Below are 25093 nucleotides of genomic sequence, written 5' to 3'. Positions count from 1 at the left end.
AAAATTCAGATTTTTCTTTTTAAAAGATCCCAATTGAGAATTAGGTGCAATTTTATCAAGCTGTCAGAGCGGCTGACTGCATTAACCTAGCAACAAACAGTAAACAAGGCAAACATAATAAGTCGCTTCGTCAGAGTTTATTTGGCAAATGCGTTTTCATCTCCCATTATTTGCATGAACCCCTTTCTCACAAATCAAAAATACCACCTCAAGTGAACGTGAAAACAGTTAAATTTGCTGTTTTTATCAGTAGTTTCTCATGGGATACTTCAAAATGCGCATTGACACAGGATGATGGAAACCCTAGTTACTGAAGGCTGAAGCAATGGCTGCTGCAAATACACATTAATCAATAGGCATGTATTTAATTGTGAATTCAAAAGGAAAATGAGTTAATTTAACCTGTAATCATTTTTCTCAGTTTTACTCCTTTTTTGTATTTTATGATAAAATAATTGCAATATCATAGCTTTATAATATATTTTATTAACTCATATTGCAGTTTAATAATAATAAATTCTATACATTGCTATGAAATTAAGTTATTTTACTCAATATTTATTCATAGACCACATGTGTATAGTATATTCTCTTTAAATATTGCTCATTTTCCATAAACCTGCTGTTGGTAGATAAGGGTTCATCTATTAGTCCAATGACAGAACTAACAACATGGGTGAAGGTTAAATTCACGTAAGCCTTGTTAGCACATGTGTAAAGAAATATTTTCATTTGTTAAAATTTATTTTAATTTGTTTCCAACTCCGAATTTAATCTGACTGCTTTTTTATAATAATTTAAATTTAGATTTATCCAATTCAAGCTGATTACCTTATACTGTAGGTTGTCATTTGGTGTAATTTAAATCGATTAACCTAATAAATCCTTATTTTTGTCGCTTAGAGTCAGTAAACTGGCCAGTTACATCTGCTTATGGACACAACTTCACCAGTTCTAGTTTTTAAATAGAGGATATAACCGTAAACTAATTTCCTTTAATTAATATTAGGCCGCCCCATGCTTGCTCATACATAAAGAAAGTTTGATTTAGCCACTAGATTATATCATACTAAGTCAGTGATTGTCAGAAATCAACAGGTCTCTAATGCTGTGCCTATGCTCCATCCATTATTCCTAGGCATATGAGCAATCCTGCGCAAACATCAGCATAAACAATCTACTAATTACAAAGATTTGAGGAGATATTTGAGTTAGACAAGAATTTGACATTTATTTGTCAGGCAAAGACTTTCCATTCCAATTCACATCATTAAACAAAATAAGCCAATTCAGAAATGCACAACATCTAGTACCCAAAGATACATTTAAGAGTTAGAGATTAATACCTAACCGTGTAGAATACATTGCACCTTGATGCAGAGTTTAGAGTCTCACACACTGCAACTTGGTATCCTGATCTCCCAGACGCTTTTGCACCTTTCCTTTAAAGGGCCACGAAACCCCCCTGTTTCAGCAGGGTGTTTTCACACCTCTAGTTTGGAAAAAGTCAGGAAAGTGGGAGTGTCCAGCTCTGTTTTGGGGGTAGTGTCGGAGGAGGGAAAGTGCATAAAAATTTGCATAAAAATGGGAGTTCCGGTTAAGGCACACACTGATTTTCACAGAGGCAAAATAAACACAGACACAGGGCAGAAGACCGTGAATGTGTTTACATGGATAACAGTAATCGAATTATTTGACAAAGTATTAAATGGTGGACTTTAACTGCAGTTTGGCACTTTCATTCAGGAATTTAATTTCTGCCCCTCTTGACAAACGGGATATTTGATCAGAGGAATTGCTGGAAGCGTGTATTTTTAAAGCAATGTTTGATACCGCATGGCGAATGAGAGAAAAAAACCTCTGCATTTCTCGAAAACTTATAAGCACTCAATAGGTAGCGTCAAAAGCTGTGTGTGTTATTCCTGTCACAAAATGTGGTGAAAATCCTACACGACGATAATAGTTTGATTGTGGTGCTTACACGTTTACACTCGGAGAGCAGCGTCTACAGCGGATCTTTCAATCTATGATATTATAGTGAAATTAACGTACGGTAAACTTTAGTAACTTAGAAATCAGTTGACTAACGTCCATCTTTCAACACTGAAAGAGTACTGATGACGATACAAACTACCACTGATCGCTTACCAAATCTGTAGAGACAGGACAATCAACACTGGAGCTGCGTCTTTATTAAAAGGAGACGAGCAGCAAATCCAGATTTCACCATTTCCAGATGAGAAAAGCTCTCGGGTTAACAATGTTCCTTACAAACGGGTTTTTGTCAAGCGTCGCGTGCACTGTAATCCACACGTGAGTCCAGCTGCCCTCTCATAGCTGGAAAATGAAAACAAAACCTTCGATACAGCAAATTATAAAAGCAACTCTGATGACTCGTATCTCCAAACTAATCTTCTTCTCCCACTTATTTTGGCAACACGACGTGGTGTCTCTCTCTGCCATCTGAACACTGTAACAGGTAAAACTTGTCTTCCAAGCTATCATGCATATTAATGAAGTTGCACTGCATACACAATGGAGCACGTTGATTGGTTTAAGCCAAGTCTTTCTCATGAATTAATACTGCACACTCAGAGACATCACAAAGTACTCCCAGGTACAGAAAGTCAGTCTACACGCTGGATTACACACAAGTACCTAATCGGCGTGACGCAGCTTCCAAAATTCGTTTTAAACCGGAAGAATGAATTTGCTCGAAATAACGCAAAAGCAACCAATTTTCACTTTTTTGTGAAATATATGTGTCCTAATAGTGTTTTTAGCAGCGTGGGACACAAATATGACTGTCAACAGCTCAAAAAAATGTGTTTCAGTGTTTCGTGACCCTTTAAATACTGAAATCACAACAAACCATCATAAATTCAAGTCAATAAAAGCTTCACAAGGACATTTGTCTGGTTATGAGTTGATGTGATGACCATTTTCCCTGGAGTGGGGCATTTGGCAAAGATCTTATCAAAGCCGAAACTCAAATCAACAGATATAAGAAAAATTGTAAAATATTAGAGAAATTAAGATCACTTTACCAATCACACAGAGACCTTTAAAATGACACCAAATATGAAGGTAGAGCCACAAGATACACCATATTAAAAACTTGGACATTCTATGTGGAATGTGTGTGATCTGCTCTGGTGGAGAAGGTAAAGTCAGGGGGCAGAGAGTGGGGCTCAGGATGCATGATCTTCTTCTTGGATTGGAAAGTTTATTGTTTTAGTGCCTGACAATTCTCGTGGTCTTGCCTCCTGGAATTTCATAACAATTCTCAGGGTTTATTATTATGGAGAGACTTAGCCATCCTTAAAATTTGGAAGATGAAACCAGAAACACTTCTGTTAATTAGATTGATAGACACTTTATCATCTGATTTTAACAATTATAAATGATCAGTCTTCCAAAATACATTGAATAAATAAATGGGTTCATATTGTTTTGGGGGTATATAATTTGAACCTAATCAGATGTAGTTTAGTGCATGTTTTTATTTATTAATTTTTGCAGTTCTCTCAATAGATTTTCATGAAATGTGCTGTTTTAGGTATGTTTTATACATCATGAAGTCTTGTACTGGTTTGTGTTTGTTCAGGGTTGGTGTAACGCAGCTCAGAGCGGCTTTAAGGCTGGATATCAGTATTGCAGAGAAAACTTCCTTTCAATCCGAGGATTACAGGTAATACTGTTCTCTGATTGGCTCAGCGTAGATGTCAGTCATACCAATATAACTTTTTTTGTTGTGCGTGTGCTTGTGTATTCTCTCTCAGGAAATAGCATGTCTTAAAAGGCAGTTTGCTGAGCTCCTGTCTGACATTGGCTTTGTGAAGGATGGACTAAAGGCCAGGGTCATTGAAAAAATGAGCTCAAAGGGAAGTGATGGGGTGCTGGAGGCTACAGGCTATGAGGTAATCGTGATTCTCGAGGGCTGGGGCAAAAAACAGACTTGAGAACTGGGATAAGTGTATGCACTAACATCATCGAAATATTAAAACAAGGTTTTCTATATAGTGTTTCTGAGTTATTTTGCCTCATTTAAATGTTTTCCTATATTTTGTGATGTGTTCAGTGTAAAATGACCATGTCATTAGATTTGATTTCTTAATTTATGATACCTTTAAATTGAAACCTATTTGAAGAAATGCATTTTTAATAGAGTTTGTCTTAAATGTTTATTTTAGTGGAATTCATCATATGATAAATAGCATAATTCTGTTAAATTAACAGAAAATGAAATGCTGCATTAGTGTCATTGTAATGATTCTAGTCTATACTGATTAGTTACGTTTACATTAAAAATCAAGCTATTTTTAAAATTAACAACAGACAAATTGTGCAAGATGATTTATATAAACTCAGATAATGAGAGCTTGTTGATAGTGGTAATATGTGCGTCTTGTGATGTCTATACATTCCAGACTTCAGACTGTAATTGATTGCAAAGGATTTGCAGCCAGGTATTCAAACGTTAAAGTTAAATTTATGATTATTATTCTGTCCAATTACTTTTGGACCCTTAACAAGTGGGAGACACATATGCAAACGTAAATGCAATTTCTACACCGTTCACCCGATTTGGATGCAAATTAAATTAAATGATTTTAGCATATGGCTGTAATATAACAAAGAGTGAAAATGTAAAGGAGTCTGAATACTTTCCATACCCACTGTATATAAACACAATGGCAAAAGCATATATTCAGTAAAAGATAATATGACATAAGTAACATGTCCACAAAATGTGACCTGTTAATATTCTGTTCTACTGTAGGCCAACCTGAACTCCGACAACACAAAGCTGATGTCAGCCATGCTGTGTGCAGCCCTCTACCCTAATGTAGTCCAGGTCAGTGTCACACATTTCTCTGGTAAATGTGAAAGATGTGAATGTTTGTTTAACAGGGCTCGAAATTGCGACCATTTTGGTCACATATGCGACCGAAATTTTACCTATGCGACTTCAAAATATATTTGGGAGCATTTGTGCGAGTGCAAAAAATTGTTGTGTGCGACCACCTTTTACTGCAAAATGGTCACCACATGCGCGGATTCGGAAGACATTCACGCAGAATGCATCTCTGCATTTGAAACGCCGCGCTCGGGAATGGTTTTAAACAGCTGCCATGTCAACCCGCCTTCGCGCTCTTCTTATTGGCTCACATCTCTAGCACTGAAACATCAGCTGTCAATCACTCAGTCAATGCCTTCTGGCTTGGGATGACAGAGAGAGCTACTCCCGCGAAAAATTGTAAATCGCTGAAGATGAGAATGAAGATAACACTGACAGATTTTGTTTTAGAAATCATGGCATCTAAAGTTACAAATAATGACACATCTTACTAGTGATCATGTGCTAAATGTTAATCCACCATCTACACTTTTCCAAGAGTGGATAAAAGACTTCCGTTGGCTTCAAGTCCGCTATGAAAAGTCTGTGGGATGAAATTTTCAGGTAACTGCGTGCCACATCTAGCACGAGAGCTTCTGTTTATTCCGTCATTTAATCGTCAGATGCTGTCCGCTGTGCAAGTGCCAGCTATATGTCAAATTTAACACCAAGTACACCATCGCAAACGGGCTTACACTGAGTAAACTAATATCGCTACTCATGAAAAGTATTGCTATTAACATGACGTATGCATATAATAAGGTACAGTATGTCAAAAACATCAGTGCAATATTAGACACCACCCGTGAGAACAGCACAGTTATATCGTTAACAGATTCATTCATGTCAAAGTAGTGCGTGCAGGGCCAGTGAGCGCTCCGTGTATCTTTTGGTCACTCAGTTATGTTAAAAAATGTATTTTCTTGTGATAACGGGATTTCGTTGAGACATATTTTCCTCACGCTTGCATATATATTTTTTTGCTTGTTAGTTTGATTAGTGTTGATTTCAAGTGCAATAAATATGTTTGTATAAAACTTGTAGTAACGGTGCTTATAAGTGCGACAAAATTTTGGCTGATGCGCCTAAATTTTTAAAGTTAGGAGCACCAGTGCTACCAAGCAAAAAGGTTAATTTCGAGCCCAGTTTAATAAAATGTATGTTTAGGTGAGATCTCCCCAGATGAAGTATAAGCTCACTAGCAAAGGAGCTATGAAGATGCAGCCCAAAGCAGAGGAGCAGCGCTTCATGACCAAGAGCGATGGAGCTGTCCACATTCATCCCTCATCTGTCAACTTCTCGGTAACTATTTCAGATTAATTATATTTGAGCTAAATGTAGCACCTACAAATGTTTTGATTAATCAGAAATGTTTAGGGCCGGACTTTCTACGGAGTTCTACCAGTCAAGTGCAGTTTCTGTAGTGTGTTTTTACAACTGAGATCTTACTCTTTGTAGGTGCGCCACTATGACAGTCCGTACCTTGTGTACCATGAAAAAGTGAAGACCAGTCGAGTGTTTATCCGTGACTGTAGCATGGTCTGTGTGTATCCCATGGTGCTGTTCGGTGGGGGACAAGTGAATGTGGAACTGCAGCGTGGACAGTTCATCATCTCTCTGGATGATGGCTGGATCAAATTTGCTGCTGCATCTCATGAGGTAAATAAATCATGTGTACACTAGGGACAGGGAAGTTGTTCAGAGTTGATGAATGGAGCCAAATACAGGGCAATCTTAGATGAATACCTGTTAATCCAGGGATACACCGAGCCAACGTCAAAGAACTAGCGGCAAAAATAACAAACTGTGTTGTCGCCCTATTTGGTCCTCTCTGGACCAAAAAGCTGCATGTGAACACAACAAACAGATGACAGCCAACTGAATGAGAGTGTACATTCTGAACCTGTGTGAGAGGATGCATTTTTCAATACACGCAGGCAGCAGTAGTCTGTATTGTCATTCCACAAAGGGAAACAGGAACTAATGCTGCACACATACAACTAAAGCAAACAGCATTCATTAAAAAAATCGATGCATTATGATTCTTTCTCTAATGATTCTGGATCAATTCTCAAAAGTTTCCAACCATAGATCATGTTAATGTGGGCCGGCTCAGGCACGAGATCTAATTTTGGACAGATTGATAATTATAGTTGTGGTGCTTCTAATGCGTTGTGCAGCCAGCTTCTGGTCACTGTTCGAATTCCTCACACACCCGAAAGTGAAATCAAAACCTTGAGTTGTCATTGATGTGGTGCCGCTCTGTACTACTCATCTGGTGTCCCAGCGGTTTTAGAATCACTAAAGGACATTACAGCACCTTTTGTGACAGACATTTCACAAGACATTTCATTACAGCACACTCCATTATGAGTGAAGACACGCAGCTTGTGTTTTGCAAACGTGGGTTGTGAATGAATGTAATCTTAGCCTACTGTACAGTGTTGCAAAACATAATGAAGCATTACTATGTTTTAAAGCTTGCTTGTTTAGGAAAGTAAATATTTATTGAATATTTAAACTTTTTAATTTTGAGACTTAAAGAGCACCTATGGTGAATAATCTACTTTTCAAGCTGTTTGGACAGTCGTGTGTAGTTATAGTTTATAGACTGTCATATTGGGGCGATATAAACACAACCAGTCCTTTTTTTTTTCAATTTACCAACAAAAAAACGGTGGACCAGTTGGAGCGGTTTTGTGACCAACCGCAACCTGACGTAGGAGTGCGGCCCCACCGCTCACCAATATTGGTTGACAGATGCGCATAACCACATTTTCAGTTTGTTGTTTTACGTCTGCCATTTTCAGCGTGATGTCACCAAAGAAAGACCCCTTGCATTGTTTTTGTATGTAAGGCTCATTGGGCCCAACACAAGAGCCTTCATCGTCTTCCCACGAATGAGCAACTGACATTGTACATTTAGCTGCCATTTGCGCTGAACATGCAGAGTGAATGCAATGTATCGAGATTCGGGCCATTAAAAACCACTGATCCACCGAGTCTTTCAGAGCTCTCTCTTAAAACATTTGATTGATCTCAGCTGGCGGATCAACATTCACCACATGATCGCTCTCATTGGTGCCATTGTTTGTAACTTTAGGCGGGTTTGCAAACGTGCACTTTTCATTGCGTCTTCCTTAAACTTCAGCCGTTTGTATTTCTCGCGGTCACTAAAGCTCCCTGTCATCTTAACTAGGTGCGGCTGAAAAGTGTGAGCGCGTTGCCTTGCGTGAGCTTCCCTCCATTGGAAATAACGAACTTGCCTTAGTTACAGCCTCAGTCAGTGTTGAGAAGCCTTTATGATTAATTAACTGTGACGAATTAAAGCATGGCTATTAGTGAAACCGGTTACATCCCTATAAGGAAGACGCATGCATCGTTACGTAGTGGCTGTCAAACTACAAAGACACAAATGATTTGGTAACTACCATTCTGACACATTTGGAATATTGATTCATCAACAGTGGCTTGTGTCTGAGTTGTACATGTACGGCTGAATGCTGGTCCTCTCACTCATGTTGCTCCTCTGTCTGCCTGTCTGTTGCCATACACAAAGCGGGGGAGCTCTTGGCTCCGCCCCCTTGTTAAGTTAGGCGGGAAGTCCAGTATTAAGACGTATAAGTGTAAACGGGTCCTTAGTGAGTATTTTTCGCGAGCGGGTTGCTTCTGCGTAGGGGGCAGGGTGGAGGCTTAGCATCGTGATGTCTATCGGCGATGGACGATGGCATTGTCTGTCGACCCAACTCTAACACACACTGACTACTCGACGCTGCTCAAAGGCTGGTGTATCAGCTTGGTGTATCCCTGCATTTAGAATAATAGAAGAAAAACTGGTAGTGTCTGCAAAAGACTTGATATTAGAGCACCTTCCAGCATGACAATGTCCCTAAACATACAACCAGAGCTGAAAATATTAATGTGTTAAAATTGCCCTGACCTAAAGTCCAGACCTAAACCAAATGGGGTATACTTACGACTTTATTTTTTAGCAAATGTTCAACGGATATGAATTGTTTTACAAGGCACTGTAGTATAGTCTGCTAAGGTGGTGTAACAGTGGTTTGATCGCTCTAAACATGAATATACTGTAGCCATAGATGCTGGAATGATGGTCAGAAGAAAACAATACAGTGTAAGCTTTTATTAATTTCAACCTGTTTATGCAGGTGGCTGAGCTGGTGAAAGAGCTGCGATGGGAGCTGGATCAGCTTTTAGAAGAGAAGATCAAAAATCCCAGTATGGATCTGATCAGCTGTCCTAGAGGATCTCGCATCATACACACGATTGTGTCACTTATTTCAACACAGTAACGGTTTGTCAACCAAATACAGACGGGATGTTCACCTGAATACCTTATAACACGAGTTCAAGATTTTGTTGACGTTCATTTTAGGTTCATTTTCTTTCACAGACTAGTTTGTAGAGTTTTGATATTGTGTGATTCCACACAAACAGTATTTGAATCAGAGTCCACATTGGACTGCTTTCAATAAATATCTATATTGAAAAAAATTCTAACAGAAAGCATGTGCATGAATCTTGAATGTATGGCTGAGAGGAATATGAACGCACTCATTGTTAAACATTATAAAAGGCAATGGTGTTTTGAATTCGTAACTTCTATGATGATGATGTGGGACTACTACTATAGCTTTGATAATGCATTATCAAAGGTATTGAACATAAAATGTCAAAATTTGTGTAATTATTTAAAAATAAACCATTTTACTCCAGTTTACTTAGTTTTTCTCGATTGCTAATAGTTTAGGTGCGTCCCAGATCGCATACTTATGCACTATTGTACACCATTTTGTAGTATAAATAGTGTAAGTGGTCCGTTAACACTGCACTTTAATTACCTGGATGATGCACTTATTCAACCACTAAAATAAAGTGTGGAATGTTGGACACCTCACACACTCACCTACCGCAGATTTGCTCATGTAGCGGAAGGGGCGGAGCTTTCGGGGGCTCATGTTGGATTATGGCAAAGAGCTTAAAATGACCAAGAGGCGATATTCAAAAGAACGTTCCATTGCAACAGCAACGATCGGCCATCCATTCGATCTTATTGCTGTCAATATGGCAAGCAGCTGCTTTATTTCTCATTCATTCATTCATTTTCTTGTCGGCTTAGTCCCTTTATTAATCCGGGGTCACCACAGCGGAGTGAACCGCCAACTTATCAAGCAAGTTTTTATGCAGCAGATGCCCTTCCAGCCGCAACCCATCTCTGGGAAACATCCACACACATTCACACACACACATTACGGACAATTTAGCCTACCCAATTCACCTGTACCACATGTCTTTGGACTGTGGGGGAAACCGGAGCACCCGGAGGAAACGCTGGGAGAACATGCAAACTCCTCACAGAAATGCCACAGAAAAGGCTCGAACCAACAACCAAGCAACCTTCTTGCTGTTAGGTGACAGCACTACCTACTGCGCCACTGCTTTGTCCTGCTTTGTTTTTAATTTATTTATTTAAAAAGCGCATTAAAGCTGAGATGCAACCTAAAAGACGACAATACAACACTTACTATCACAATCATCGGCACTTTTAATAGTTTATTTTACACACTTATAATATGCTGTTGTTCTATTGGAATTTTCATTCCAAAATGGCCTCTGCAAGACACCATTTTGGTGTCAGACATCTAGTGTCTGTTTCCCAAATCGCACTAGAGCACAGGTGTCAAACTCAGTTCCAAAAGGGCCGCAGCTCTGCACAGTTTAGTTCCAACCCTAATTAAACACACCTGATCAAACTAATTGAGTCCTTCAGGCTTGTTTGAAACCTACAGGTAAGTGTGTTGGAGCAGGGTTGGAGCTAAACTGTGCAGGGCTTTGGCCCTCCAGGGATTGAGTTTGACACCCATGCACTAGAGTGTCACCTCTTGGCGATTTTATGCTCTTTGATTACAGTAAAGTCAAGATCGGATACGTGGCAGGCCGGAAGTGCGATATGCACATTAATATAGCAGCATTTTTTATGACACTGTTAAAAGTATTTAATATTTTACATTAATGTGACCGTTAGGTTTAAGGTTGGGGTGGAGGTAGGAGTTAAAAATACAACTTATTGGGTAATTTAATAAAAAAATAATAATAATACTTGGTACAACTACTGTTTTTTACATTACTGTGATGGTTGGGTTTAGGGTTGGAGTGGGCGTAGATGTTAACAAAATACAATAAATGAGAAATTTATTAAATAAAATAAATAATTCTTGTTAACTTCCAGCCGTTATCTTATGCGATCTAGCAACAACCTTGGATTACTTTATTTATTTTGGATTCTGAAAGCAAAATTCTCCTTCGAGAGTGATTATAGCACCTCCTGATGGTGAAGGCCTCAAGGTCGCTGGTATGTGCCTCGGCTGAGTCAGTTGGCATTTCTGTGTGGAGTGTGCATGTTCTCCCCATGTTGGTGTGGGTTTCCTCTGGGTGCTCCGGTTTCCCTCATGGTCCAAAGATGTGGTATTGGTGAATTGGGTAAGCTACATTGGTCGTAGTGTATGTGTGTGAATGAGTGTGGATGGATGTTTCCCAGTGATGGGTTGCAGCTGGAAGGGCATCCGCTGCGTAAAACATGCTGAATAAGTTGGCGGTTCATTCCGCTCTGGCGATCTCAGATTAATATAGGGACAAATCCCAAAAGAAAATGAATGAATGATTAAGAATGTGTTAAGAGTTTTGCTGAAAAGTCCAAGTAAGATCTGCACATTGTGTTTAACCATGTCAACTGGTATTGACAACAGACTGCACAATTAGCTAAATGGGGTCAGGCAACTGAGAACTTAGTTCAGCCTATGGGTTTTTAGTGTTTTAGCAATTGAGGAAAAACTGCAAGTCACAAAACATTTATTAGATTCTATTATGGTGGTATAATTTGTGCAAATGTGTATTTAAATGTCTGCATGTTCGAGTAATTCCACAACAAATTCACCCAAATACTTCAAAAGTATTTTGTAATCAAATGACAGGATTTTAATATTGCACTAAAATCAATACAGAGTCATTACTGGAAACAGATTTTCTTGTTAAATCCATTTAGTTCCTATCAAACCATTTTAGAGTAGCAATCATGTTAGTGTAGAATATCTATGGTAGGAGGAACATACATGCCCTACTGAAACACAAATATTATGGGCAGTTATAGAAATACAATATCAAGTAGCAGTACACAATGGTCATGTAACGTTCTGCTTATTGCTGTATTAAGTTTGACCAATTTTATTTCACATCTTTCTGTAATTTCACACCACAGAGAATGTGAAGCGTGTTGTATGCGAGTATGTCTCTCCTGGCCTCAGCAGAGCATCTGGAAAATGGGGCTGAGGAAAGAAAGAGAACAACTATTCATTCCTTTTTTTCATGGACTAAAGCAAAATTACATACCGATAAACATGTACACAAATATGGTCTGTATACAATATATAGTGCACTATACAGAACAGTTCAAAATTGTGGAAGGAATCATTTTCCCAAAACTAAATAATGTTATTTACTCACCCTAACCCTTGTCACAAACCTGTTTGGGTTTCTTTTGACTATAATTTGAAAAATCTTAGGCAAGTGATAACCACTGACTTCCATCAAACTGACTACCAATATTAAGTTAAACCAAAGAGCATAGATTCACCAAGAGGCGACACTCTAGTGCGATTTGGGAAACAGCCACTAGATGACAGCCATTTTGGAATAATAATTCCAATAGAACAGAAGCATATTATAAGTGTGTAAAATAAACTATTACAAGTGCTGATGATTGTGATAGTGAGTGTTGTATTGGCGTCTTTCAGGTTGTATATCAGCTTTAATGCACTTTTTAAAATAAATAAATAAAAAAACAAAGCAGCTGCTTGCCATCGCGACAGCAATAAGATCCACTGGATGGCCGATTGCTTTCACCCCAAAATGGCGGAATTTGACGATGTTGCTGGGCGCTGCTGTTGCAATGGAACGTTCTATTGAGTGTCGCCTCTTGGTCATTCTAAGCTCTTAGTTAAACTCATAGATATATATACACTAGATGTCGCCTGGCCTATTGGACGGAATGCGTCAATAGCGCTGCCATCTTGCTACAGGGTAGCGCTCCTTTGAAATGAATGCGGGACCAAGGTACAGTGGAGGACTATGGCCATCCAAAGTCAGAGATATACACATATACACATATATCTATGATCGGGAGTTTTCCTGGATGTTAGTATGTAATTTTTTTTTTCTAATTACGAAAATTATAATTTTACATCACTTTTCTACATTGATGGATCAGTGACCGCACGGGCATTCCTGACAAAAAGCTTGTGTTTGTGTGTACAGAAATGTACTATCCACCCTCCCTGTTACATTTGATCCAATCATGTCCTGAAACACACCTCCTCTCCTGCTTTCACTTCTCATACTGACGGAGGGAGCGATTCGTTTGTGAATGAATCCCCCGAACGACTCTTTCACTAGCCGACAATAATGCAAGTTTCTGGCAGCGCAGCATCTTGTTGTCATATTTCTTTTGCATTGTTTGCTGATTTTATTCAACAAAACTAGCATAAGCCGAGTGTTTAGTGTGAGTTGGAGCTGCTTTGACATATGATAAATGCAGTAAGTGACTGTTATCATCAATAACGTTACCTGATTAGCACAAAAGTTCAGAACATACAAAAACAGAAAAAAATCTTAATATTATCTATGAAATGTTCTGCCTTTGTGCTTTGTTTTCTTTGTTTTCTCATTACTACACTCATAGACAGCGCTAAAAGCCAGCATCTTCACGTAATAACACTGTCTTGACTAGTGCGGTTGAATGACATTTGTCCTGGGAGCACTGTACCAATGTGGCAGCGCTATTGAAGCATGCTCAGGGTCCCTATGCGATATCTAGTGTATATATCTATGAGTTAAACCAAAGACTATAGAATACACAAGACATGTCACTCGTATACTTTTGAATAGGGAAAAGTGTAACTGTCAATATGGCAAATAAAGCTCCGCCTTCTAGTACAGGAGCCAATCAGCAATCACTATATGGCGAATAAAGCCCGCATTCTAGTACAGGAGCCAATCAGCAACCTCTATAGACCAGGGATCACCTAACTTGCTCCTGGAGGTCCGGTGTCCTGCAGATTTTAGTTTCAACCCTAATCAAACACACCTGAACAAGCTAATCAAGGACTCACTAGGTATACTTGTGTTAGGTGTGTTGAGGCAAGTTGGAGCTAAACCCTGCAGGGTCCGGACCTCCAGGAACGAGATTGGTGACCCAATCAGTTCAGACTGACATTTCTCCGGGGCAGGGGCTTGGACTAGATGTTGATTTCTGCATTTTTAGTGTGACTCAAACATTTAGAAATTAAACTATGGAGACAGTTGTTGCCTAATGTAATTGTTGTTTCATGATATGAAATTTAATCGTAAGCTTGGCAAGCAATTTTGGAGAATTTGATGTTTTCCCATTCAAACAGAATGCCCGAGAGGCATATCAAAGATGGCCGCCGCGTGAAATGACTCGCCTTAAAGGGACTTTGGTTAAACTTTGTATAACAAAAAAAAAAAAGTTGAAACATGATTAACGCATTAACATTATTTACAGTAACCAAAACGTTTATTTTCATGACTTTTCGTCATGTTTAGTGTAACTGTAATCATTTCTTTCAGGATAATTTGATCAATCTTTTCTTTTGTGACATTATAAATGTACTGTTGATACATATATTGCTTTGTTGCTGAATAAAAGTATTTTTAATATATAGTAATAGTAAACTATAAAACCTTATTAACCCCACACTTATCCAGTAATGCCACTTATAATGTATTTTTAATTAGATTACCTGGTTGACAGCATTAGGCCAGTTTTGGGTCTCCAAACAGAAGGCACTGTGCTTGGAGTAAGCAGCTCCACCTTTGCCTTTCACCGACCCATCCAGAAAGTTGGAGGTGTAGAACTGAACCCCAGGCTGGGTAGTGCTCACCTCCAGAACACGACCAGTCCCAGGATGCACCACTCTTCAGAGACCAACATGTGCAGTAAGAAACATACCAGAAGATTTACAAAACATGTGACTGCTGTCCCATAAATACATGCTTTGAGTGGAAAGTTATGTGGGTGACACAGCTGGTCACTTTCATAAATGACCAAGACAGTCAACTACAGCTGACAGCTACAGCTAACAGCACTGGTTTAAAATGGATTGCATAATGGTGCAAATACAAGTAGCTGACTACCACAAACAACAATAGTAAGTTAACCCACTAAATCAGGTGCTCGGCCCAACACCAGATAAGAACAATTTGTTTTTTTCTGAAGATGAACCAAGGCCTCAGGGTATTGAAACAATATGAGGGTGAATATTAATAACAGAATTTTCATTTTTAGGTGAACTAAACTTTTTAAGGGCCATGAAACCCCCCACTTTCGGTTCAGGTCAGAATTTTTTTCAAAAGATGCATCATAGTGGGCGTGGAGCTCCGATCAGAGGCAGGAGTGGGCGTGGCCAGCAGAGCAGGAGAGAAGGAGGGGAAGCGAACAACTGTTGTCAGTTAGCTCACAAAATGACACAAACTGTGAGGAGACGCATGACTTTATAGTTTACCAAGTTAAAATGCAAAGAAATAAACAGTGATTTAATGCCCTGCTTAGTTTGTTATTCGTTATTTAATATACAGACAACCACAATTTATATCATGATAAAGATAATCTTGTTCATATAAACATTATAAATGAGGACTCTTCCCTCAATCCCCGGGTATGAATGCAGACTCAGTGCTGCAGGTCTCCTGCCCAGCCTATTTCAACCATTAGCCCTACTGGTAATCTGGAGGATTTAGGCAAACACAGCAGCACGGCGATGTGTCTTAATGTGAACGAACTCCTGATAAAAGACAAGTCCGCCATTCTCCAATTCTCGTATTGCTCTCCCGACAAAAAAATGCTTGCTGCACACAAACAGCTTTGCTGTATCAACCCTGACAGCATCACAGGGAAAAACATGCAACAAACCCTGTGGATCATGGAAACAAACACATATGACCCTTCATGAACAGCTAAATACTATGTGCCATGGGTCCATGGACGCGGTTTCACCCAGTCATCAATGTAGGGTCTCACAGCTTGGCACTGGCAGGTCTGCCTTGCCTTCAGAAAGCTCGCGCAGTCATGAATAATTAAGAAGCCGGCTCTTCTCATAGGATAAGAAAACTCCGCTATGAATAATAATGAGAAACCGACAAGTCATCTTTGCACTTGCAGTTTTGCGCTACGTCACCGATTTTGATCCCGCCCCCAAAATCATTTTAAACCCGGAAGATGAAATTAGCTTACAAAAGCTCCAAATTATCCGGTTTACCCCTCAATTAAAGCTGACAGGTGCTAACATTGTCTTAACTGATGCTCAACACACAAATCTGTTAAAATCTCAAAAAAAGTACTCAAGGGTTTCTTGAACCTTTAAGAGCCATGAAGAGTAATCACATGACATGAGTTCAATTTTGCTAATCCAAGTAACATTACCGTGCACATTTTCGCTCCAGTGGAGGTTCACCAGGTAAATACAAACAGAAGTTGTGATCAAAGCCTGGACCAGACAGTTCTTTTAGTCTAGAGCCAAGAATGACAGGCTTTCTCAGGTCAAACGGAGTCTTCTCCACAGGTTTAACCTCCCCTGTACATAATAATGCAAACTTGTTCAGTTTCTGACATGGAGTGATTAAAGGGTATAAATAAAGTGATGGAAATACCTGTGGGTATCACTGTATCATCAACAGGCAGGTAGGACTCGGCTGAGATAGTCACCTCGTGATCATAAATATCTGGCGTCCCCTGTAGAAAGATGTAGTAAAAACATTTGATGACAGATATTCAAGTTGATTTATTTAAAGGGGTGGTCTACAACGATATCATATTTTAAACTTTAGTTGATGTGTATTGTAGCTATGTAAACATAAACAACATCTCGGAATGTAAGGGTGCTTTCACACCTGTGAATCGATTCAGTTGTTCCGAAACAGAGATTACAATTGTTACATTGTTGCTCTTTGCTCTTGGAGCGGTTCGCTTTCACACTGCAAAGTTTCTAAACGGACCAAAAGAGCTAAAACAAGTCACGTGCGAGTAAACTCTCCTTACATTGGTCAGAGTGTCAGGGTTTATTTTGCAGCGTCCCGCTCAGCTGTCAGGAGAAGTGGTGGTTTGATGGTGATTGACAGGGTGCGCGCGCGCGATGTGTCTGAGGAGAGATGCGGTGGGGAGGGGTGAGAAGGTGCGCGACGTAGCCTATTTGAGGACCGGGAGGGAGACGCGAGTTTACCGGGAGATCATCACTCGTTTGCGGGCATGTGGAGACTCGCGAAACTTCCCGCCCTACTCATAATTCTCTCTTCATATAGCCGTATGCCTATTACATATCCCTAAAACACTGTGATATAACCGCGCTCGGATCAGATCGCTTTCTCACTGTAATCAAACCACTCCAGGGTTCGTTTCAATCGAGCCGAGACCACCTCATTCAAGCGATCTCGGAGCGATTACTTTGGCGCGGAACAGAGCGCGATTGCCCTGTTCACATATGCCAAACGAACCGCGCTAACTGGGCCATCGAGACACGTTCCGAAACAAAAGTGTAGGTGTGAAAGCACTCTAAGATACAAGGAGAGAAATTGGCTTTTACAGAGTTAGCAAAGTCCACAGTGAGCGAATTTTGGGGACTACAAAAAAAATACATCCGTGGTAGTGAGATCACAAGGAATTCAGGTTACAAACATTACAAAGGTGAATTGAATTGAAAAAGAAGATGGAAAATCTACTTTTTAGCAAACATTTGCCATCTTGTTTCAAACTATTTGCCAGCTAACCTCCAGAAACATAATTTAACTCCTGTAAACTCGGTATGAAATCAAACTTTACCCTATTTATTTTGGTAGCATATTTTGCTAATTTTAGACTTAGCTTTTAGTATGAACAAATTCTGTTTGTCTGCACAATCTTTTGTCATCATCTGATGAGTTTACAACAAACCCTGTGTTGGCACCAGTAGCCTAGTGGTTAAGTGTGCTGACATTTAGCGCTGAGGTGCTCACGGTGACCTAAGATTGATTTACGACTCTAGATCCTACATTCCTGTTTCAATTCTACTGTTTTATACAGCAATGGTAAAAAACCCTAAAAAAATAGTAGTTTCTGAAGTCTGGAAAATTGGAAAACTGTTTAAACTACCTGAATCAATCAGTTATGCATTTACACAAGTTAGTAACTGTGTGTAATTGTGACTCAATGCAACGGCGTAAAATTGGCATGGACGGAGAGGACATGTCTCCACCAATTACTAAAAAGTCACTACCAATAATTTAATCGACTTCGAGATAAAATAATACTCCGTCAACCTTAAGGAGAGTGGAAGATCATTCCATAGTCTTGGAGCTGCTACTGAAAAAGCTCTATCACCTCGACATTTTAAGTGTGATCGTGGAACTGTCAAATAGAGACGATTCTCAGAGCGAAGAGATCTCACAGGTTGGTGTATGATAATTAGCTCAGAAATATACTCAGGGGCCAGGCCATGGAGGCATTTAAAAACATACAACAGAACTTTGTACTGAATTCTAAACTAAATTGGCAGCCAGTGTAGAGAAACCAGTACAAGTGTATTGTGTTCTCATTTTTTTTGGCAGCTGCGTTCTGGACTAGCTGTGCATAGAGCCCATTCTGTGGAGGAAATCTTTGTATCGGATATGAAAAAAGTTGTTTGTTCAAGACTAATTCCTTACAAAAAATTAGGGATGCTTTTGCTTTAAATAAAATAAAAAAAAAAAAGGTTTGTAGATAAAGGTTTTGGTTCACTAATCCTAGTTCAGTCCTAGTTCAGTCTTTTCAAGTTTGCTATGAGTTCACCATAATACTAATAACCAAGGCTGTGCAATCAATTGAAATTCGGTTTAGATTTTGTGATTACAAGAAACAATAATCGGGATTAAATTGCATCAAACACCTCTATAAATTTCTCTGTCTCTGCCTGACTGCAGTAAAATCATGTTCACTGACTTTTGCAGCATGGGACGTGATTGTTATATGTATTATTAAGTGTTTATTTTATATTATTAAGTACTTTATTCATCTTTTTAAAAGCGCAAAACAGTTTGTGCTTTTCAAATCTCTGCCCTTAACTCAATGTAAGTATTTCTGAGCAGGGCTTTACATTACATTTTTTTATCACCGGCCACTGTGGCTAGTAGTTTTCCAATGTTACTAGCCACTCTGCATTTTCACTAGCCACAATTTTGTTGTTGGTAAAATATATTTTATATGCTTAAATTTGACGTTGACATGCTAAAATTACTTGATTTAAATTTTGTGCTGTGTCCACATGCGTCGTCATTCATTTCACTTTTTGTGTGTCGAGTATGAGCTTGCTCAATGAACGTCCTCTCATTCGGTATTCATTTGCTTTCTTCTCCTCGCGTGATTACAAATTCACAATTATTTTACTTCTCGATTCTAAGATCACATTTGCACGCATATTGGGCCATCCTTATATTGTCGAACTCTGCCTTTAGGAAAACTACAATTTAAAAATTATTTTCAACCAGCCAAAGTGGCCAGTGGAGGTGTCTGTCTAACCCGCCAAAGTTGAAATCTACCTACATTTGGCGGGTGTTAATGTAAAGCCCTGTTTCTGAGGCCCCGTTTACACTAATGCGTTTTCGTTTTAAAACGCATAAGTTTTGCTACGGTTACGCCATCCGTCCACACTACGCCGGAGTTCTCGCGCGTCGAAAACGGAGCGTTTTGGAAACGCTGGAGAGGCCGTTTTCATTCTAAAACACTGCTGCTCTGTCTCAGTGTGGATGGGGAAAGACGGAGACATCTGAAAACGGAGGCGGGGTTGCCGACGTTCGCCTATCTGATTGGGGCTTTTCCTCAATATTAAGTAGCCCATAAACACAGCTCAGTCTCGAATCCTCTTCTTGTAAGTTCAGACTTCGCACAAAGATGACCCAATTTAAAGTCAATGAGAGTCTATTGCAGTGGAAGTCTATGGGACAGTTTCTAGGGTCCCAAAAGTGGTTGCTAGGGTGTGGCCAGAAAGTTAAAAGCTCATCAGTTATTGGCAGTTAGGTAGTCTGAGTTAAATGAGCCCAGCTAGAAGTCTGTTGGACAGTCTGATGCAGAGTTATGAGGTCAAAAAGTTTGGTGCAATGTTAAGTCAATGGGATTTTTCCGACGGTCCCAGGACGTTTTTCGGAAAAACGAAAGTCGGATCAGACCAAAAAGATATAGCAACCCGAGTCAGACCAGTTTGGAGGTCTGGTGTGAGTTTGGTGGTCATAGCTCGAAAGCTCTAGGAGGAGATAGAGTTTAATTTTTAGTCTCAGAAGAAAAATAGTATAACAATAGTCTGGCTTGCTACACAAGCCAGCCTAATTACTTAAGCTTATGATAAATTCAAGTGTCTACTCTTGCTGCTTGTCTATGATTAAAGTAAAATTTATAGCAGTAGTATGAAACACAAGGACAAAGACAAACCAACTGTCTTCTGATTTATGTATTTTTTAAAAAAAATTTGATGTATTATGTTGTTTTGTGACTTTCCGACCTGAATAGTTATAAAACTAAGCAGTGCAGATGAATTTTTTAAACTTTTTTATGAGCATGGGTTTAAAGAAAATGTTACCAAAACGTTTTAAAAACTTTTTCACTTTACCTCTCCAGCCAGGTTGAAGTATGAATGGTTGGTGAGGTTGATTGGTGTGGTATGGTCAGTCTGTGCATGGTACAGCACGCTCAGTGTGCTCTTCTCTAGCGTGTAGGTGACAGAAACCTTTAAGTTTCCAGGATAGCCTTCATCACCATCTGGACTACTGTGACTCAGTTTCACTCCATTATCCACTGCCTCTGTGCTCCACACAGCCTACAACACACACATTCACTTAATCTGCAAGAAAATGCATAAGCAACATTTTACCACATACGTACATTTTCACTAATAAAAATGTGACAGGGCCTGACCTAAGCTTGTCGTCCTAAAAAAATCATACAAAACAAGCATTATACAATTCAATGATAGAACGTATCCTTCATTGCCAGCTTCCTCTCAGTCAAATGATGTCACTTCCGAATCGTGTATTGCACACATTTTATGATAAATTTAATGCAAATGTGACAGGACTGACAGAAACACAAAGAAAATTGTAAATTTATTTGTATTATATAATTATTCATTCATTCATTTGCTTTTTGGCTTAGTCCGGGTCGCCACAGCCGAATTAACCGCCAATTTATCCAGCACATGTTTTTTTTTACGCAGCGGATGCCCTTCCAGCTGCAACCGTGTAAGTCGCATACACACTTACTCACACTCATACACTACGGACAATTTAGCTACCCCATTTTACCTGTACCGAATGTCTTTGGACTGTGGGGGAAACCGGAGCACCCGGAGGAAACCCACAAGAATAAAGGGAGAACATGCAAACTCCACACAGAAACGCTAACTGACCCAGCCGAGGCTCGAACCAGCGACCTTCTTGCTGTGAGGCGACAGCCCTACCTACTGCGTCACCACGTATTATGTATTTGTAGTATTAATTTGTAGAATTTATTTATAATTTCATGTTTTTATCATCAGTTGATGTGAATGATAACAACTTAAACTTGCTATTTTTTATTTTTTTGCTAGCTTGTTTTTTTCTAAATAACAGTTAATATTAAACTATTTTTACTATTCAAGCTGTAGGTTCAATTGGAACCTACAATTGGAACAATGGCAGGGTTTGTAAATTTGTAAAGTGTTTTTAATAAAGAAAGAACAATTGAGATGCAAATGAATGACATATTCCTTTACAACTCACAGAAATCAACCATCAGTCCATTTTAGAAATTTTTGGGATGAAATACTTTTTACTCACTGTATTTTTGTTTTTATTTCAGGGACAGATAATGTACGTTTGTGGTAGAACGTCTTATACATTATTTTGAAAAATGGTTTCATAGCATGCTTTGTTTGTTTACCTTGTCAAAGCCCTTCAGTCCTCCATGGAGAGCATTGGGTCCATTGTTTATAGCTAGTTTATATTCCTTCTCATCGATCACAAAACAGCCCTTGGATATGCGGTTTGCAACCCGGCCTACAACAGCTCCAAAGTAGCGAGGATTAGAGAAATAACCTAGCTTAGGGGAAAAAAGGAAACTAATAAATATTTTATTTCAATAAAGTTAGATTTAGAAATACATCAGCCAGGCAAATCATCTCTTTAGTTGAACACTGCAGTGATGTTTTTACTTAAAGCCCCTCATTGTCCACAAAACAAATTCAAAGGCCCAAACTCTCCGGTAAATTAACTTTGACGTTTCCATTATTTTAAAGAACTGCACTTTCTTTAGGTTTTTCGAATTTTAAGCAATAATTTACCTGATTTTTCTTGATTGATTTGTTTGTTTACTTGGTGAGGAATTTTACAAATATTTTAACTTTGAATTTCCACCCAATCTTTTGAGATGTATACAAGAATTTCCTAATTTCAATGTTTTTTTTCAGAATATTTAAAAATTATATTTTAAAACAAACTGAACTGTTTTATCTTAAGTTTATGCATTTAAATAATTGTAAGCTTGCTTTGTTTTCTTTCAAATTGCTTTAGGTGATTCCGAGACCCAACCGGATGTTTTCTGCTGTCCCAATGGTTAGCATCCCACATCCCACTGGTTTATAAAATACACTGGATTACAGGAATCTTAATTCCCCTAATATCCCAAAACAAAGATTTTAATAGTGTTCAGGTAATTCAATCAATTTTGTAGACATTTTTTTTAAATGTCTCATTTGCTATATGTTATTTTATATAATTTTATAAATATTTTGTTAATTGTGATGATAATAATACACATCAAACCATGCTGAGTAACTTGGAGTTGTTGTTTTTTTAAATCAACATTATGATAACAATGTTTGTAAAAATATATTTACATAGTATAATTGAAGTAACACAAATAAGATGTTTTTAGGTTTGTTTTACATATTTTAACATTTTATTACTTACAGGTTTTCTTTAAAAACTAAATAATAAATTTGTTCTCCAATAAAACTCATTAATGTTTTAGAGAACCAGCTGAGATAATAATTAGAGAAACATTTTTTAATACTTCAATTTTTTCAGTGCATCTAAAAAAATCCAATCATAAAATCAGGTCTTTATTTTTAGACCTTGTTATTTCAAATCCTTCTTCTATTTCTTATTGGAACAACCTCTTTGATGATATTAAATGGTTGTATGTCTGGTCACTCCCCAAGACATTTTTTTTTTACAAATAAAATTGAAGAAAAATCTTTTACATTTATTCACAGGTTTTATCCAGTTAAACAATTTTTACAAGAATTAAAAAATGACACCAACATCTCTTGCTCTTACTGTGAAACTTCTGAATCTGTTGCTCACTTGTTTTGGGAGTGTCCCTTTGTTAAACCGTTCTGGTCTGATGTAAACTCTCTAATTGTCCAAAAGGTTAGTGGTGATTTTTCTTTAAGCTATAGACATGTTATTTTGGGGTTTTATATTAAAGGCAAACAATTCCTTAATTAAACTTTTTGCATAAACCTCATTTTATTTATTGGAATGTTTTTATACACAAATGCAAATACACTTAATGTAAGCCATTTTTTATTTTTTAAACGAGAACTAGATCTTTATTTAAAAACCATCACAGACTCTCACAACAAGAAAGCTTTTAAAACTTATAAAACATGTGCTTTATTTAAATATTCTGCAATAATTTGTTTTATTTTTATCATACCTGATTTCTTTCTTTCTCTCTATCGTTGTCTTTCTTTTGTTTTACCTATATTATATTTGTTTTAAAATTGCTACATTTCTCTTGTTTCAAAAAAGTAATATTTCTATTGATTGTACTATAACGTTCCTCCTTTCAGTTTTGTATCAGTATTTGTTGTAATGTACTGTTGTTATTGCAATAAAAAAATCCTGTACAGACATGTGACAGGAAGCAGAAGAGAGAAACTAGTCCAAAAATCATTTGAACGGTCAAAAATACCTGCCATTCACAGTAAACAAACGCTTCTCATCTGTTATTTCGATGCATTGAACTGTAGAACTTGCCTTCTATATCATCGAATCCTAACACTATATCCGCACTTTGACCGCTGCGGTCTGCTGTTTTGATGGACTTTATCACGCAGCCCAGAGAAATGATCTCCACACTGACACTCGCTGACCGCAGGATCCATCTCTCCACTGGACCCAGAGCAGTGCCGAACTCCTCTTTATGCACTTCGGTCATTATAAACCAAGCCGTTGGCTCTAAACAGGAGTTACAGGTCCACTGTTGCAAGAGAAGTTCCAACACTACTGACTACACTTGGTTAATAAACTACAAAGTACCGCCCACTCTTTCAAAATCTCTTCTGCAACAGAGGAAGAGTTCGAGGATGTCGTACTGCCACCGTCTGGATTTGGAGAGCACTTCGCGTGTATAAATAGCCATGGTATTTTGTGGTGCTTCTTTAATTTTGAAATGCGACTGCAATTTTTCAACCCTAAACTGTTGAAGTAAATCATAAAACTCTGCACATGGCTAAAAACAAACATTGGAAAACAGCGCTACACACAGACATATTTAAAAACTAATGTGATTCAATTACTTTAAGATAAGTTCAAGTTCAAATTGACAACACACAAAAACAACAAAGCAATTCCAAGTGTCTAGACCAGTGATTCTCAAACTGTGGTACGTGTAGCACTAGTGGTACGCGGGCTTCCTTCCAGTGGTACACGGAGGAATGAAATATGTTGTGCACATGCTACATATATTTTAAAATTTATTTAAAATTATGTATATAATATGCCATATATGACATATAGCCTATATTTCTGAGGTAATCTGCCACGTTTATTTAAAATGTGCAGAGTTGTAGCTGCTTTACTGGGCCTACTACGCTACTGTCTTTCAATACTGCTCATTTTGGTGGTACTTGGAGAGACAATTTTTTTCCGAGGTGGTACTTGATGAAAAAAGTTTAAGAACCACTGGTCTAGACAAATATTTGCATTAATGACACATATTTTGTGACATTCTGACCTGGATAGTTCTAAAAATAATTGCAGATAGACTTTAAATGTGTCAGTCTAAAAGTAGAAAAGTCCTAGATATGCTGTGCCTCTAGTGACTTTGAATCTTTACTC

At 38.3% G+C, this 25093-nt stretch overlaps 2 protein-coding genes across 3 annotated transcripts in view; one reads left to right on the top strand and one right to left on the bottom strand.

Annotated features, from left to right (window-relative positions):
- The window catches only part of dhx57 (DEAH (Asp-Glu-Ala-Asp/His) box polypeptide 57), a 33453-nt gene extending 23812 nt beyond the window's left edge, over nucleotides 1-9641 (top strand). Inside the window, exons 18-23 of the mRNA XM_021480720.3 lie at nucleotides 3608-3691; nucleotides 3783-3920; nucleotides 4784-4858; nucleotides 6068-6202; nucleotides 6359-6559; nucleotides 9070-9641. Coding sequence (XP_021336395.2) covers nucleotides 3608-3691; nucleotides 3783-3920; nucleotides 4784-4858; nucleotides 6068-6202; nucleotides 6359-6559; nucleotides 9070-9213 — 777 coding nt within the window. The 3' untranslated portion in view covers nucleotides 9214-9641. The remainder of the gene's footprint in view (nucleotides 1-3607; nucleotides 3692-3782; nucleotides 3921-4783; nucleotides 4859-6067; nucleotides 6203-6358; nucleotides 6560-9069) is intronic.
- Nucleotides 1-24285, bottom strand: part of galm (galactose mutarotase) — a 29231-nt gene extending 4946 nt beyond the window's left edge. The window contains 7 exon segments of one of the 2 annotated variants that reach the window (NM_001002373.1): nucleotides 11874-12243; nucleotides 14737-14911; nucleotides 16416-16566; nucleotides 16643-16724; nucleotides 20602-20808; nucleotides 21909-22063; nucleotides 24011-24262. In NM_001002373.1, the coding sequence (NP_001002373.1) occupies nucleotides 12166-12243; nucleotides 14737-14911; nucleotides 16416-16566; nucleotides 16643-16724; nucleotides 20602-20808; nucleotides 21909-22063; nucleotides 24011-24191 (1029 nt within the window). In that variant the 5' untranslated portion in view covers nucleotides 24192-24262 and the 3' untranslated portion in view covers nucleotides 11874-12165. 2 annotated transcript variants of the gene reach the window in all.
- Nucleotides 24286-25093: the final 808 nt, after the last annotated feature.

This window comes from Danio rerio, chromosome 13 (genome assembly GCF_049306965.1).
Source record: "Danio rerio strain Tuebingen ecotype United States chromosome 13, GRCz12tu, whole genome shotgun sequence".
NCBI classification, from domain to species: Eukaryota; Metazoa; Chordata; class Actinopteri; order Cypriniformes; family Danionidae; genus Danio; species Danio rerio.
This window is presented reverse-complemented; position numbering and strand designations above follow the sequence as displayed.